The sequence below is a fragment of the Cynara cardunculus genome (assembly GCF_001531365.2).
Source record: "Cynara cardunculus var. scolymus isolate 2C chromosome LG 10, CcrdV1, whole genome shotgun sequence".
Taxonomy (NCBI): Eukaryota; Viridiplantae; Streptophyta; class Magnoliopsida; order Asterales; family Asteraceae; genus Cynara; species Cynara cardunculus.
The window spans coordinates 12182530-12196193 of record NC_037537.1 but is presented as its reverse complement, the minus strand read 5'-3'; the positions used below and the strand labels follow the sequence as shown (position 1 = coordinate 12196193).

At 37.1% G+C, this 13664-nt stretch overlaps 1 protein-coding gene across 4 annotated transcripts in view; it reads right to left on the bottom strand.

Annotated features, from left to right (window-relative positions):
- Positions 1-6724: 6724 nt before the first annotated feature.
- LOC112518850 (exportin-7-A) overlaps positions 6725-13664 on the bottom strand; it is a 46207-nt gene continuing 39267 nt past the window's right edge. For 3 of the 4 annotated variants that reach the window (XM_025126615.1, XM_025126617.1, XM_025126616.1), the window contains 4 exons: positions 11810-11938; positions 9812-9910; positions 8725-8763; positions 6725-7182 (listed from right to left, as the gene is read on the bottom strand). In XM_025126615.1, coding sequence (XP_024982383.1) covers positions 7045-7182; positions 8725-8763; positions 9812-9910; positions 11810-11938 — 405 coding nt within the window. In that variant the 3' untranslated portion in view covers positions 6725-7044. Of the gene's footprint in view, positions 7183-8724; positions 8764-9811; positions 9911-11809; positions 11939-13664 lie in introns of those variants that run through there. The other variant, XM_025126618.1, reaches the window with a different exon arrangement.

Here is a 13664-nt window from a genome sequence, read left to right as displayed (position 1 = left end):
GTCAATGGATAATCGTATTAACCCAAGTGATCGAGGAGAGATAAGACATGGGGAGTCAAATGCTAAAGGGAGAGCCTTTCAGATGACGAGAGGCAAGGCGGAAGAACATCCTGAAGTGGTGACAGGTACATTTCTTGTTAATTCAGTATGTGCCAAAGTTTTATTTGATTCTGGAGCAAATCGTTCTTTCGTATCACCATCGTTTGTTAACTGCGCACATTAAGAATCTAAAGCATTGAGTGAGGATCTAATTGTGGAAACAGCAAACGATAGTGAAGTTTCGGTTAAGGAAATGATAAAGGAATGTTTTATAAGTATAGATGGGTATGAGGTGCCTATACAATTATTTTCTTTGCCTTTAAGGGAATTTGATATAATTATAGGCATAGATTGATTAGCTAAAAATAAGTTAACATAATCTGCAATGAAAAGATTATCCATATAGACTTACCGGAAAAAGGAAATGTTGTAATTTATGGGGACCGACGGGATCATTACTCCAGCCTTATCTCAATTCTAAAAGCTCGGAAATATATACAGAAAGGATGTGCTATTTTTCTTGCATACGCCATAGATATGAAGAAAGAAAAGGAAAAGATGAAGGATATCCCAGTCGTGAGAGAATTTCCTGAAGTATTTCCAGAAGAATTGATAAGTCTACCTCCGGATCAAATGATAGAATTCCAGATTGAATTACTTCCTAGAGCAGCACCCGTTGCACGTGCACCATACAGATTAGCTCCTTCTGAACTAAAGGAGTTAATGTCACAATTGAAAGAACTATTGGATAAAGGTTTTATCCGACCAAGTACTTCTCCATGGGGTGCGCCAGTACTATTTGTAAAGAAGAAGGATTGATCAATGAGAATGTGCATTGATTACCGGGAGCTGAATAAATTAACAATCAAAAATAAGTATCCTCTCCCAAGAATTGATGATTTGTTTGATCAATTGGTTGGGGCTACTTATTTTTCGAAAATTGATTTACGATCCGGTTATCATCAATTGAAGATTCAGAATGAAGATGTGTCGAAAACGGCATTTCGTACACGTTATGGTCATTATGAATTTTTGGTTATGCCATTTAGACTCACAAATGCGCCTGCAGCCTTCATGGATATGATGAATCGGGTGTGTCGTCCTTACCTTGATAAATTTATGATCGCCTTTATTGACGATATCTTGATATATTCTCGTTCAGAAGAAGAGCATGCTCATCATTTGAGATTACTTTTGGAATTGCTGAAACAAGAAAGACTGTATGCTAAGATGTCGAAGTGTGAATTTTGGCTACGAGAGGTTCAGTTTTTGGGACATATTTCAAAGGAAGGTATTAAAGTGGAACCTCTTAAGGTTGAAGCCATTGAAAGATGGGAAGCCCCAAAGACTCTAACTGAAATCAGAAGTTTTCTTGGATTAGCTGGATATTATCGTAAATTTATACAAGATTTCTCTCGTATAGCCACTCCATTAACAAAGCTGACAAAGAAGAATGTAAAATATGAGTGGGATGAAGCACAAGCTCAGGATTTTCAAACATTAAAATATAAGTTATGCAGTGCACCAATTATGTCTTTGCCAGATGGGATGGAAGATTTTGTGGTTTATAGTGATGCATCAAAGATGGGTTTAGGTTGTGTGTTGATGCAACGTGGAATGGTAATTGCTTATGCTTCAAGGCAGTTGAAAGATCATGAAAGACAATATCCTACTCATGATATGGAATTAGCGGCTGTAGTATTCACTTTGAAGATTTGGAGACACTACCTATACGGAACAAAATGTCAAATTTTCACATATCATAAGAGTTTACAACATCTGTTCCATCACAAAGATCCGAATATGCGTCAGAGACGATAGTTGGAATTTGTTAGTGATTACGATTGTGAAATTTCGTATCATCCAGGAAAGGCAAACGTAGTGGCCGATGCTTTAAGCCGACAAGAGAAAAGTGGAACTATCAAGGCTATAGCTCTACGAGTTGAGTTATTACCAAGTATTCAAAAACAACTGCAAGAATTTCAACATGAAGCTTTGAAGGAGGATAAAATTAAACAAGAAAGATTGGGTGGATTAATATCTGAATTTGTGAAAGATAGCAGAGAGTTTTGGAATTTCCAAAACAGAGTTTGGGTACCATGCTATGGTGATCTTTGGAAACGTATCTTGAGTGAGGCTCACAAATCACGTTTTGCAATTCATCCAGGTACAAATAAAATGTATCAGAATCTGAAGCAACATTATTGTTGGCCAGGTATGAAGAAGGATATAGCTAAACATGTTGAGCAATGCCTGACATGTCTTTAGGTGAAGATTGAACACCAACGTCCTTATGGTAAGTTGCAATCCTTAGAAATTCCAGTTGGGAAACGGGATCATATTACTATGGATTTCATAACCAAACTGTCAAGGATATCAAAAGGTCACGATGCTATATGGGTGATTGTAGATCGGTTATCCAAATTTGCACATTTCTTATCGACGAAAGAATCATATTCAATGGATAGAATGGCAAAACTGTACATTGATGAGATAATGACACGTCATGGTGTTCCTTTATCAATTATTTCTGACAGAGATAGCCGATTCACTTCTATGTTTTGGAAGAGCTTTCAAAGAGAAATGGGTTCACAGATTAAGCTTAGTACAGCTTATCACCCTCAAACCAATGGACAAAGTGAACGAATTATCCAAACATTAGAAGATATGTTGAGAGCTTGTATCATTGATTTTGGAGGATCATGGGATAGTCATTTGGCTCTGGTGGAATTTGCTTATAACAATAGCTACCATTCAACTATTCAAGCTGCACCTTTTGAGGTTCTGTATGGACGAAAGTGTCGAACTCCTTTGTGTTTGAATGAAATAGGCGAAAAACAGTTAGCTGGACCCGAGCTGGTTCAACAAATAGCAGATAAAATTGGCTTAATAAGAGAACGTATGAAGGTGGCACAAGATAGATAGAGAAGTTATGTGGATAAACCTCAGAAGCCAATTAAATTCCAAGAAGGTGATAAAGTGATGTTAAAGGTATCACCTTGGAAAGGAATGGTACGTTTTGGTAAAAAGGAAAAGTTGAGTCCAAGATATATTGGAACATTCCCTATCATTGGAAAAGTTGGAGAAGTGGCTTACAAACTAGAACTTCCTTTGGAACTAAGTGGAATCCATGATACGTTTCATGTATCAAATTTAAGGAAGTGTCAAATAAGCCCAGATATAGCGGTGCCTTTACCTGATATTAAAGTTGATGAAAGGTTGTGCTTTAAACAAATCCCTGAACTCATTACTGACTTCAAAGTAAAGAAACTTTGAAATAAAGAGATCGGGTTAGTAAAAGTTCAGTGGCGTTATCATAAAGGACCAGACACCACCTAGGAATCAGAATCAGAAATGCGAATGAAATATCCCTACTTGTTTGCTTAATAGAATTCTGGGACGGAATTCTTTTTTAAGGAGGAAATATTATAATATTTGGTATTTGTTAATTAGTGATTAGTTAGTTAATGTCGGAATTTCAGGTTATTATTATATTCGTAAAATTTTGTTGTATATTTAACGAAATGTGTGTATTTGGTTTATGTTATTAAAAAGGATTGTTAAAGGGGGGGGGGAAGAGTCGGTTGTATGTCACCGCCCCACAAAGTTTTTCATTTACTATATATAGTAAATGGGGCTCATAAGAAAAAGTTTACACTTTTTGAAGAGGAAAGTCTCCTTATAGTATCATCCGGATTGGCAGAAGAAGAAAAAAGAAGAGAATTCAAAACTAGGATATTCGGTTTTTAAGGTGAGTGTAATATGCTTTGAGTATTAATTGTTTGTATACAATTCAACTGCAATTGGAACTGGCTTATTACGATTCACATTACATATTGTGCGGATTCAACCTAAACCGGACAAGTGCTGTCCGGATTCCACCTAAACTGGCCAAGGTGTTGTCCGATATAACCTAAATCGGCCAAGGTATTGTCTGGTATAATCCTAAATTGTCCAAGAGTTGTTCGATGTGGCCCTAAACCGCTCATAGGCCATCCGGTTTAAATTGTTAAATCGTCCAAATATCACCCAGGTTCTCTTCTAAATTAGTGTTGTCCGGATTACATCTTCGGACAGTGTTGTCCGGATTACATCTCCGGACAGTTGACCGGATTCCATCTCCGAATAAGGTTGATCGGATTTCATATCCGGCTGATTTTGGTTTGATTTCACTATTGGTTTAGACTTGATTTGAATTTAATATAATAGTGGTAATGGCAGTGTAACCGCGAGAGAGTGGTAATGGCGGTGTAACCGCGAGAGAGTGGCAATGGCGGTGTAATCGTGAGAGAATAATAATGGCGGTGTAACCGCGAGAGATGGCAATGGCGGTGTAACCGCGAGAAAAGGGTAATGGCGGTGTAACCGCGAGAAAGAGAAATTCTATATCAGAATATAGATAAAAGTACATATGTTTGTACAGGTTTGTTTCTAAACTACTAGTTTTGGAATAAAAGCTTTTATATGAGTTTGTACACTCACTAGACCCTTTGGGTCTAATGCTCGGTTGTTGGACTAATCTGTTTTGCAGGTCATCATACATCACAAGACAAAGGGAAGGGGAAAGTTTAAGCAATCATGTAGATGCATATTAGAAAAGTTTTTGTTAACCCATATTTTGTAAACAATATAATGTTTGGTTATCAGATATGGTTGTTATGTAATACATATGAGTAAAAATTGTGGGTTGTTACAGCATGCTCCCCCTCGGATGATGGTACAGAGGAACCAGGTTCAGAACCAGAGGTATTGTGCTCTGGCTCTACAGAACTGGGCTCTGATGCAGAGCTTGTTTGCTCTGGTTGTGGATTCGCATGATCACAAGAGGAATCAGATGTGTGTGAAGGACCAGAGACAGATGTACTTGTAGTTTGTGGTTCTTCATTTACACAGGCAGACTCATCTCTGGGTGCACGTACAAAGATTTCCTCATCGCCATAGAAGTCTTCAAATAAAAGCTTGGGTTCCAATTCCCTTTACTTCATTTGAGAATTGGAAGTCGACTTGTTGAGTTCGAGTCCAGAGCTAAAGTACTCTGAAGTGATTTGCTCTTTATCGTCGAACGAGACGTTGATGCTTTCCATGACAGTCTTGGTTCGTTGATTGAAGACTCTATACGCCTTGGCTTGTGTAGAGTAACCAAGGAACTTGCCTTCATCAGCCTTCTTATCAAACTTGCCAAGTTGATCACAGTCATTTAGAATGAAGCATCTGCAACCAAAAACATGTAGAAACTTAACATTGGGCTTTCTTTGGTTGATTAATTCGTAAGGCGTCTTCATATGCCTCTTTTACCACCGTTGCTCTATTTTGGATAAAGCAAGCGGTTGAAATGGCTTCTGCCCAAAAGTGGGTTGGAAGACCAGAGCTTGCGAGCATTGTTCTTGCTGCTTCAACCAGAGTGCGATTCTTTCTTCTACTACACCATTTTGCTGTGGTGTTCTTGCTGCAGAGAAGTTATGAGATATGCCTTCCTTGTCTAAGTACGCATCAATTTTTGCGTTCTTAAACTCAGTTCCATTGTCACTTCTTAGCTTCTGAATTTTGTTCTGTAGAAGAACTTGAATCTTGGTCATCAGCTTAATCAGCAGCAGTGGGACATCTGATTTCTGCCTTAAAAACTCAATCCAAGTATATCGTGAATATTCTCTATGAAGGAAGAACATGGAGCAATCATAGATATTAGTTAGGAAATTTGCTCATTTTGGCATTCCCTTTTGTTACCTTGTAAAATGACAATACTTCATATTGGAAGTTGTTTCACATACTTGTCTCTCTAATCCACACACACCATCAACTTTGATGGGAGAGGGGACCATGAAGAAATTATAGTCAATTGTTGTGAGATATTGATTGATTTGGGGATCGATTGAGTGAGAGAGCGTGAGAGCGAGAGCGAGTGCGGCTGTGAGAGATCTGGAAAGCGAGAGTGTGAGATGTTGTGAGAGCGTGAGAGATCAAGAGAGATGAGTTTAAGAGGTATTAAGTGATAAAACTACACTTAAAATTTCAGAGGAAAAATAAGTCATTAAGCTCGTATTTGAACCAAAAAAACAAATGCTCTTAATACCAAAAACGTCTGACCGAATCAAACTACAAAGACATTAAGAGCTTAATATCAAAAAGAAAAATAGGCCCTTAGACCTTGTTTGGGTTTTCAAAAAAAATTATTAGTCTTTTATGTCCGATTAGTTAAAAGGTAGGGCAACTCAGACTGTTCGTTTTTTCCAATTTTTATCTCTATATAAACATTGGCTTCGCAATTGAAGTGGAGGGCTTTTTTTCAAAAAAAGGGTAAAAAATAAAACCTATGGGTTCATTTTTTAATCCTTTTTTTAAATATCAACTACTTGACGTTCATCCGATGCATCCGCTATGGTTATTTCTTATCCTGTAATTCTACATGCTCCCATAGCAATAACACAATTAGATTCGTTCTTCATAGACAAATTTGGGATTTGCGAAATATACACCAAAAAACTACATAGAAAAATTTGGGATTTGCTATGGTTCGTAACAATCTATCTTCCGGGTCATACCCCAAAAAAAAAAAAAACAAAAAAAAAACTTGTATATATATTTCTTGACCAAGGCCAAAATGAAGTGTTTACACCTTCTTTTGATTGATGCATTCCTTGGGTTGAAGGCATGAGAAAATGAAAGAAGCAAAGCAACAGAATGAATATAAAGAAATGAAGGTATGAAATGCGATTCATTTCTCTATTCATTATGAAGATATGATACAATAGTCAAATACCTTCAAACACTATTCTTCCCCTTCCATGGCAAGCAGGCAGGACTGACTGTACAAACCAACAACACTACTACACCACCCAAATATCAATCAATATTCACTCTGCATCTCCACATTTATGGTAGTAATCTAATCGCCAGCCACCACGACATCTTTCTTTTGGTTTTCGATCGATGATGTTCATATTTGAATGCTACGGATATCTTCTATACAAACACACCAACACTAGGAACGAACGACACACACATTGCTTACTTCACTCGGAAATCGTGTCTAAAGATTGTCAAATTTTGAGTGAATTTGTCACGGTTCTTTGAATCCAAGCTTCTAGATACGTCACCCATTAGTTTGTCAAAACACAACGAAAGCCGCTGATGCTGATCTGCTGGCTGCAATTTCACACAAAAAGATTCAGCAATAAAAGCAAGATGCATATTAGTTGATGTATCAACTTCTTCTGTAAGTTGGACCCCAAATTTAAGATGCAACTATTTCTGAACTAAGGGAATCTCCAATGGGTGGGTCTTGGACCAATACATTGCCACATCTGCTTGGAAAAAACCAAGTTATATCATTGTGAGACAAAAAAAGTGTCATTTGTTGTGGGCCCCAAAGCCATTCATCAATTTTTAATTATAAATCATGGACTGGTTAATGACTATGACTAGGAGTGGAAGGTTTATAGAATGTCTTAAAGAGAAATCGGATGTGGCAGAATCAAGGTTTATGGCCAGAGATGCTCTTTGTTGAAAAAAGTACAGATCAGAATCAAAAACTTTGACAATCTGGATGGCATATGGTTTCTACTACGAGTTGCACGGGTATCTAAATAAACCCATTGCTAGACCTGATGATTTTTTCATCACCAACCCACAGTTGGAGGGACCAGTGATGCAACAGTTTCACCTTACCGGGTTCTCCAACTAAGTGTATAACTGACTTGACATGAAATTTGTTAGATATATAGGATATGTCTGTATTCCTGCTATACTAAAGGATTATATATTTTGGTCCATCCAGTAGTCTATGTTTTATTACATTGATCAACAAACCAGATAGGGTTTGTTGGCTCCAATTGTTACATGAGAACTAGGTCTAGCTTCCAAACATTCCGCCATGAAACGAGCCTCAAGATGCCTAGCCGTCAGCATAGCAGTGCCTAGCTTATCAAACCAACAGGTGGAGCTATTCTCCCACCAGCACTCACAGCAATGCAGCTTAGGGGAAATTTACTGAACACTTGCCGACTCTTACCCCGCTTACCCGGTCACAGATTATGGTCATTTTGCTAACCAATAATCCTACCAGGTAAGGTAAGTGAGGGTAGTGACTCTTACTCGGTAAGCGCTTATCCGGTTTATTTTGGTAAACAACCCCTAAGTTGTAATTTTCTGGAGGTTTTGTTAAGAAAATCTTGCAACTATTATCAAATTTGACAGTCAGAAACTGAATTTTCAGTTACCATTTATACAGATGAATACAAATAAGGAACATCAACCTTTGATAAATTTGTCACGATTCAATTTCATGAGGTTTTGTACGAATTGCTATTAGGGAACTGAACAAAATAAGCATGTTTCCAAACCGTTGTGCAGTTCTTGTGGGATGTAATTTATTGTGTTTGATGGTGAATAAGACGCATTTTGTATAATGAGTCACAGTTGCATTGATCATTTATTCTGGGATGACTAAAAGCCATAGAGAGCTCATTTCATTGTGTAGGACAGAGTTGAAGGAGAGATAGCATTCAGTAGACAGGCTTACATGCACCGACAGAACATGAAATTTAACAAAAATGATTGCATAAATAAGCATTTAAATTTTTGCTGCGATGATGTGATAAATGTCTTATTGGTAAGTCGTAACTAGCATGTTAGCAGCAAAAAAATATTAAAATAATTAACGCATAAGCACAGAAGAAAGTCACAAACCTGTGAGCCTAGAATATGAGCTTTCAGATCCGAAAATATCTGCAATTAAATGGTGGTAACTTCGGTCAAAGATCAAATCACACCCAAATAGAAGTACAAACAAGTATCAGGTTGCATGAGTGAATAGTCACAATTTGATTGTTAAGAGTGAAATAGTGATGATTTAATTTCTTACTGGTAGTAGTCTGCAACATCACTAGTCTACTTGTAGGTATAATGGAAATCATCAAGGATAGAAGTACAGATCAAGTATTTGGGACAAATGATAAAAAAATAGGGATGTTGAGTTAGAGGACTAGCAGCAACCTGATACCTGAAGAACCATTCTACTCGAAATGATGAGCCACATCTTGGCTTGGGATAACAAAACAGACTACTATGCAACTTCAAATTTATGTGGACTAAAGAAACTCTTGATAACTACATCAAAACTTTATAACACATGCTACCAACTAGAAAAACATTGGTGGCCAACCAGTGACAAAATCAATCTTGACTTATGCAAGTTGTTAGATGTTTTGCATGCTGGACATTCTGATTCCCATTCTTACTTGCATCCTCATAAGGAACACACTAACCATCTATCCCAATTTTTTATTTTCCATATCTTGCTTTTTATGAAAAACTATCATTGGCCCCATAATTTCAATATAGATACCGATTCAAAAAAGGTCAAGAAGCCACACCCTATAAACATGTGAGACTAGAAAAACTACATGTGTTGCACTGTGATAAAACAATAGCATAGGTCTTCTGCTGTACAACGGGGAGCATATTGTTCAACTTGAAAATTAATATATTATTTATATTTATTTATGAATAGATACATTTGCGAGAAAAAAACTATTCTTTCATTTTAATATTATCATCAATGTACGAGGCAGATTTCCTCTAGAAAAATATGCAATGTAACTTCACATGTAAGGTTAAGACTAACAAGAACATAAATGGCAAAAAAAAAGTTCAGAAAATACCACAGCTCATCAGATTATTATGGAATAGAAGGAGAATCTATGCTAAGTTGCTAATATTTACTCATAATAAAAAAAGAGAGGAACAAGGCAACAATCACAGGAAAACATGTCACCTGCTCATTGATTAGTATCAAGCTCAGCATTGGTCTGCTAAGGCTCCATTGATTCCCACAATCCTCAAACAGAACAATCTCAAACAGGGTCTTCAGTATCTGATGAATTAAAAAAAATATTAAACAAGTACCAGATCAGAAATCCACACAAACTAAAACTTGGATTTGCCGGACTTACTGTTGAACTAATCTAGGTTAAAGATGAAACAGAGAAGTCCATATTAAGGACATAAATTAAACCCAACCGTTCACTTGGTGATTGAGAAACCATAAATAGGGCGGGCTGCTTTTAGCCAAACCATCCGAGCATTTAATACAAGCATTCTCATCCCTTCTTGTGTTTTTTTGCCTTATCTGTTATCTAGCCAATCCATAGTTTGGTAGGCTTACTTGGTGCAACAATGGCACGTTTTGACTAAGGCTGCATGGTGCAATTTGTGTGAAATCAGGAAGTCTATGACACTAGGGTAAAGCATAGGTATTTAAATCTCGTTGAATGGTCTAGAACTTGATATCACCGGTAAAAAATTTGACATCCATCTGCAGAAAAGACAGGTTAACAGTATGTTTTCTTGTATCTTATGTTTATTCACGTTCTATTCTTACATCTTATTAATGAGGACTGAGGCTAACACAAAATATCTCAGATATTTCTGGTAAAATGCAAAATCATGATGGGATCGGTAGCATGTGTAAACTTAGAGAAAGTGAAAAACAAAGCAAAAATGGGCATCAACAAACATACAAGGAATCATGGGAGGAGACGAAACCAGCATATCACATGACATCCACCAAGTAAAAGCATATGACAGAAGAAGAGAAAATGGAGAGATGAAGAAAAGGGAAAGAGAAGTTAATATAGGGTCTTTTACTTCCACATTGGTGCTGATCTAAGCAAATCACGCAGAGGCCTCGCCTAGCACATGACTAAGCCATAAGGTGCCCATCAAACTCATGCAAAATAATATCCCTGCTCCTAGCTTTGGTTAAAATCTAGGCAGTCACCTTTCATAACCTTGCTCATTCCCCTATTCTTCCTACCCTCCTTACACACATATGGTAACTCTCTCCCACTCTCTCTCTCTCTAGGTCTCTCAGGACCAAGAAGCCCTGTTTGATAACATTCAGATCCATTAACCACGATCAGGCAACGAACTCACGATTTTCCACAACAAATATATTGTTTAACCTCCTTTCATTCGTACTGCATCTAGGGCTCATGGAGCAATGGATAACAAAACACTAGAGTAAGATGCTGTTCAGGCCAGTATCTTATTTTGCTACAAATTTGGAAGTCATATAAAACGAGATCGTATGTGAATTACGAAAGGAATGCATGAATGAGGCGTCAAAGGAAATAGCATGTGCAAGACAAGGTTATTAGTCGAAGAGGGCACAAATATTAGTTCTTGGAACATGGTTTCAGGGAGCATTCACCTCTGAAAGAAGTGGTAGGTAACAATTAGTATCTTCTTTAGACCTCAACCACCTACCATATATCCATCAGTTGACAAAAATGTAGAGACCTTCCCATTGGAAACCCTAAACCTAGAACTTCTCTTAATTTCCTGTTACTAGATTGCTCAAAGACCCGCATGGGGTAATGAGCCAATAAGGTTCTACAGAATTACAAGTGTTTCTGGTGTCCAAGAATTGACCAGTTGCTATGGTAAGAAAATAGAGAAGCCACATTTCAATTTACTTATTGAAGGTAGCTTACGATCAAGACAGCAAGTATGCGAGTAAATACCAGAAACAAAAGATATGAGCTTTCCTTGAGAAGAAGAAACAACATCAACATGGATCAAGTTGTATATCATTCCACATTATAGGGTCCTATTGACCATATAATCAAAAGATGAAATCACCAATTGAAAATGGAAAACATTAAATTGTACCATCTAGAAATTTCATATCATTTTCAGATTCCGATTTGATCATGAATGTCATCAACGGACACTAGTTTCTAATGTGAATCATTTGGTAAAAGTAACTTACTTCTGGGAACAATGTTGGGCATTCTGCAATATGCCGAGCAAGGTTGACTGCAGCAGGTGAAGTCGGAGCCTCTGCAATGGTAATGTTGTTGAAATAGAAAGCCGCCAAATTGTCTACTGCTGATGCAGCCTGACATAAAAAATTTAATTATCGTGAATAAAAATAAGATTTTAGTATTAATATTAGTGGTCAATCAACGTTAAAATCAATGAAAGAAGAAAACAATGCAAATACTAGTCATCAGCTAGAAGATACACTAGCAAAGCAACGCTATGCATCAAATAGTTTAGCAGTTAAAATGAAAATAAGCTTCAAACCATACAAACATGTAACACAAAAATCCAGTCATGAAGAAGTTGGAAGGTTCACAACTTCATAACATTTAACTGCAGTCAGGTAAACAGAAATTTAACTCCACAACCTCTCCGCTTTAAATCTAATAGCTAAGTAAAAAAAAGTGATAAGAAAGCAACTACAACAGATATACATCAAACAAGAAATGTTGGTCAGAGATGTCAGGCTGCAACAGATATACCTGCCTTATTCATGAGATAACACCATATATCTAGAACACTGGCATTTACTTGCATTTTTACATCTGTGTAGAATGTGTTCATCTTGTGATCTTAAGACAATTTCCCTTAACTGAAGAGTAGAAGATATCAAACAGTTATTAAAATCGATATTGAAATAACTAAAGTATGTATTGTCAAACTATGATTCACATTATGATATTTTTAAAATAATTGAGGGTATATGAACTTAGTTTAATGTATCTTATTATCCATCTCTTGTTGCTGAGAACAGCCTTTCAGCAACCACTGTATGTTGCTTTGATACTGCATTACTCAAATTGACATTCCTTTCTCCGATATGGCGATATCAAAGTTTGTGATGACTTCTTCCTCTTTTTTCAGCAGGTTTATCTTTTATTTCTATGAACTCTTCTCCTTTTCCCTCCATTTCTTCGTTGTCTATTTCATTCCATAACCTAATGATATCAATGTCATCAAACTCATCTTGTTCAATTATTTATTTCCCTTTGAGTTCTTTCCTAGAACTCATTTTATCTGCTTTCAACATTTCATTTTTCTTTCTTGTTATCTCATCTATTCTCTTAGCACATTGGACCATCTCTTGACCTATGCCATGTGTTACTTCGTGTAAAAAGTACAGATCAAAACCTGGCATGTTAGAATATTAGACTGAATGTACTTAAGTGCAATTAGTATAATGTAGAGGGCACTCCTATGTAATTAGTATCTCTATATATATAGAGACCAGTCATAATCAGGTTACATATCAAATCAATACACAAAACCCTTGTGGTTTATTTTGGTAGAAGAGCCAAGTTATCAAAACCCTACCTGCCCTCTTGGTCACGTCACTACAAGACTGATTGTCCGCTGTCGCCGCTGCCGTCTCTCTTAATCTGACCGTCCGCTGCCACTGGAATCTGCCGCCGCCGCAGCTGGAATCTGCCGTCTGCTGTCCGCTGCTGCAGCAGGAACCCTAATTTTTGAATCTGTTGTCCGCTGCCGCCGGAGCCCTAATTTTCAGTCTTCTTTTCTTTCACGGTACATTACTACATCATGGCTCTAATAGCCTCTTTCACAACAGCAAAGAAACAATCTCACAATTCAAACAAGTTTGCTTTTACCCTAACTCCTACAAACTACGGTTATTGGAAAACAATGATTCAACCCTTTCTTGTCACAAATAACCTATTCGGATACATAGATGGATCGATATCGTGTCCATCCAAACATCTACCATCAACCACAACCACATCCGATCCAAACACTACCACCGATCCACAAGATAACCCTAATTACCCAATTTGGATTTCCAATGA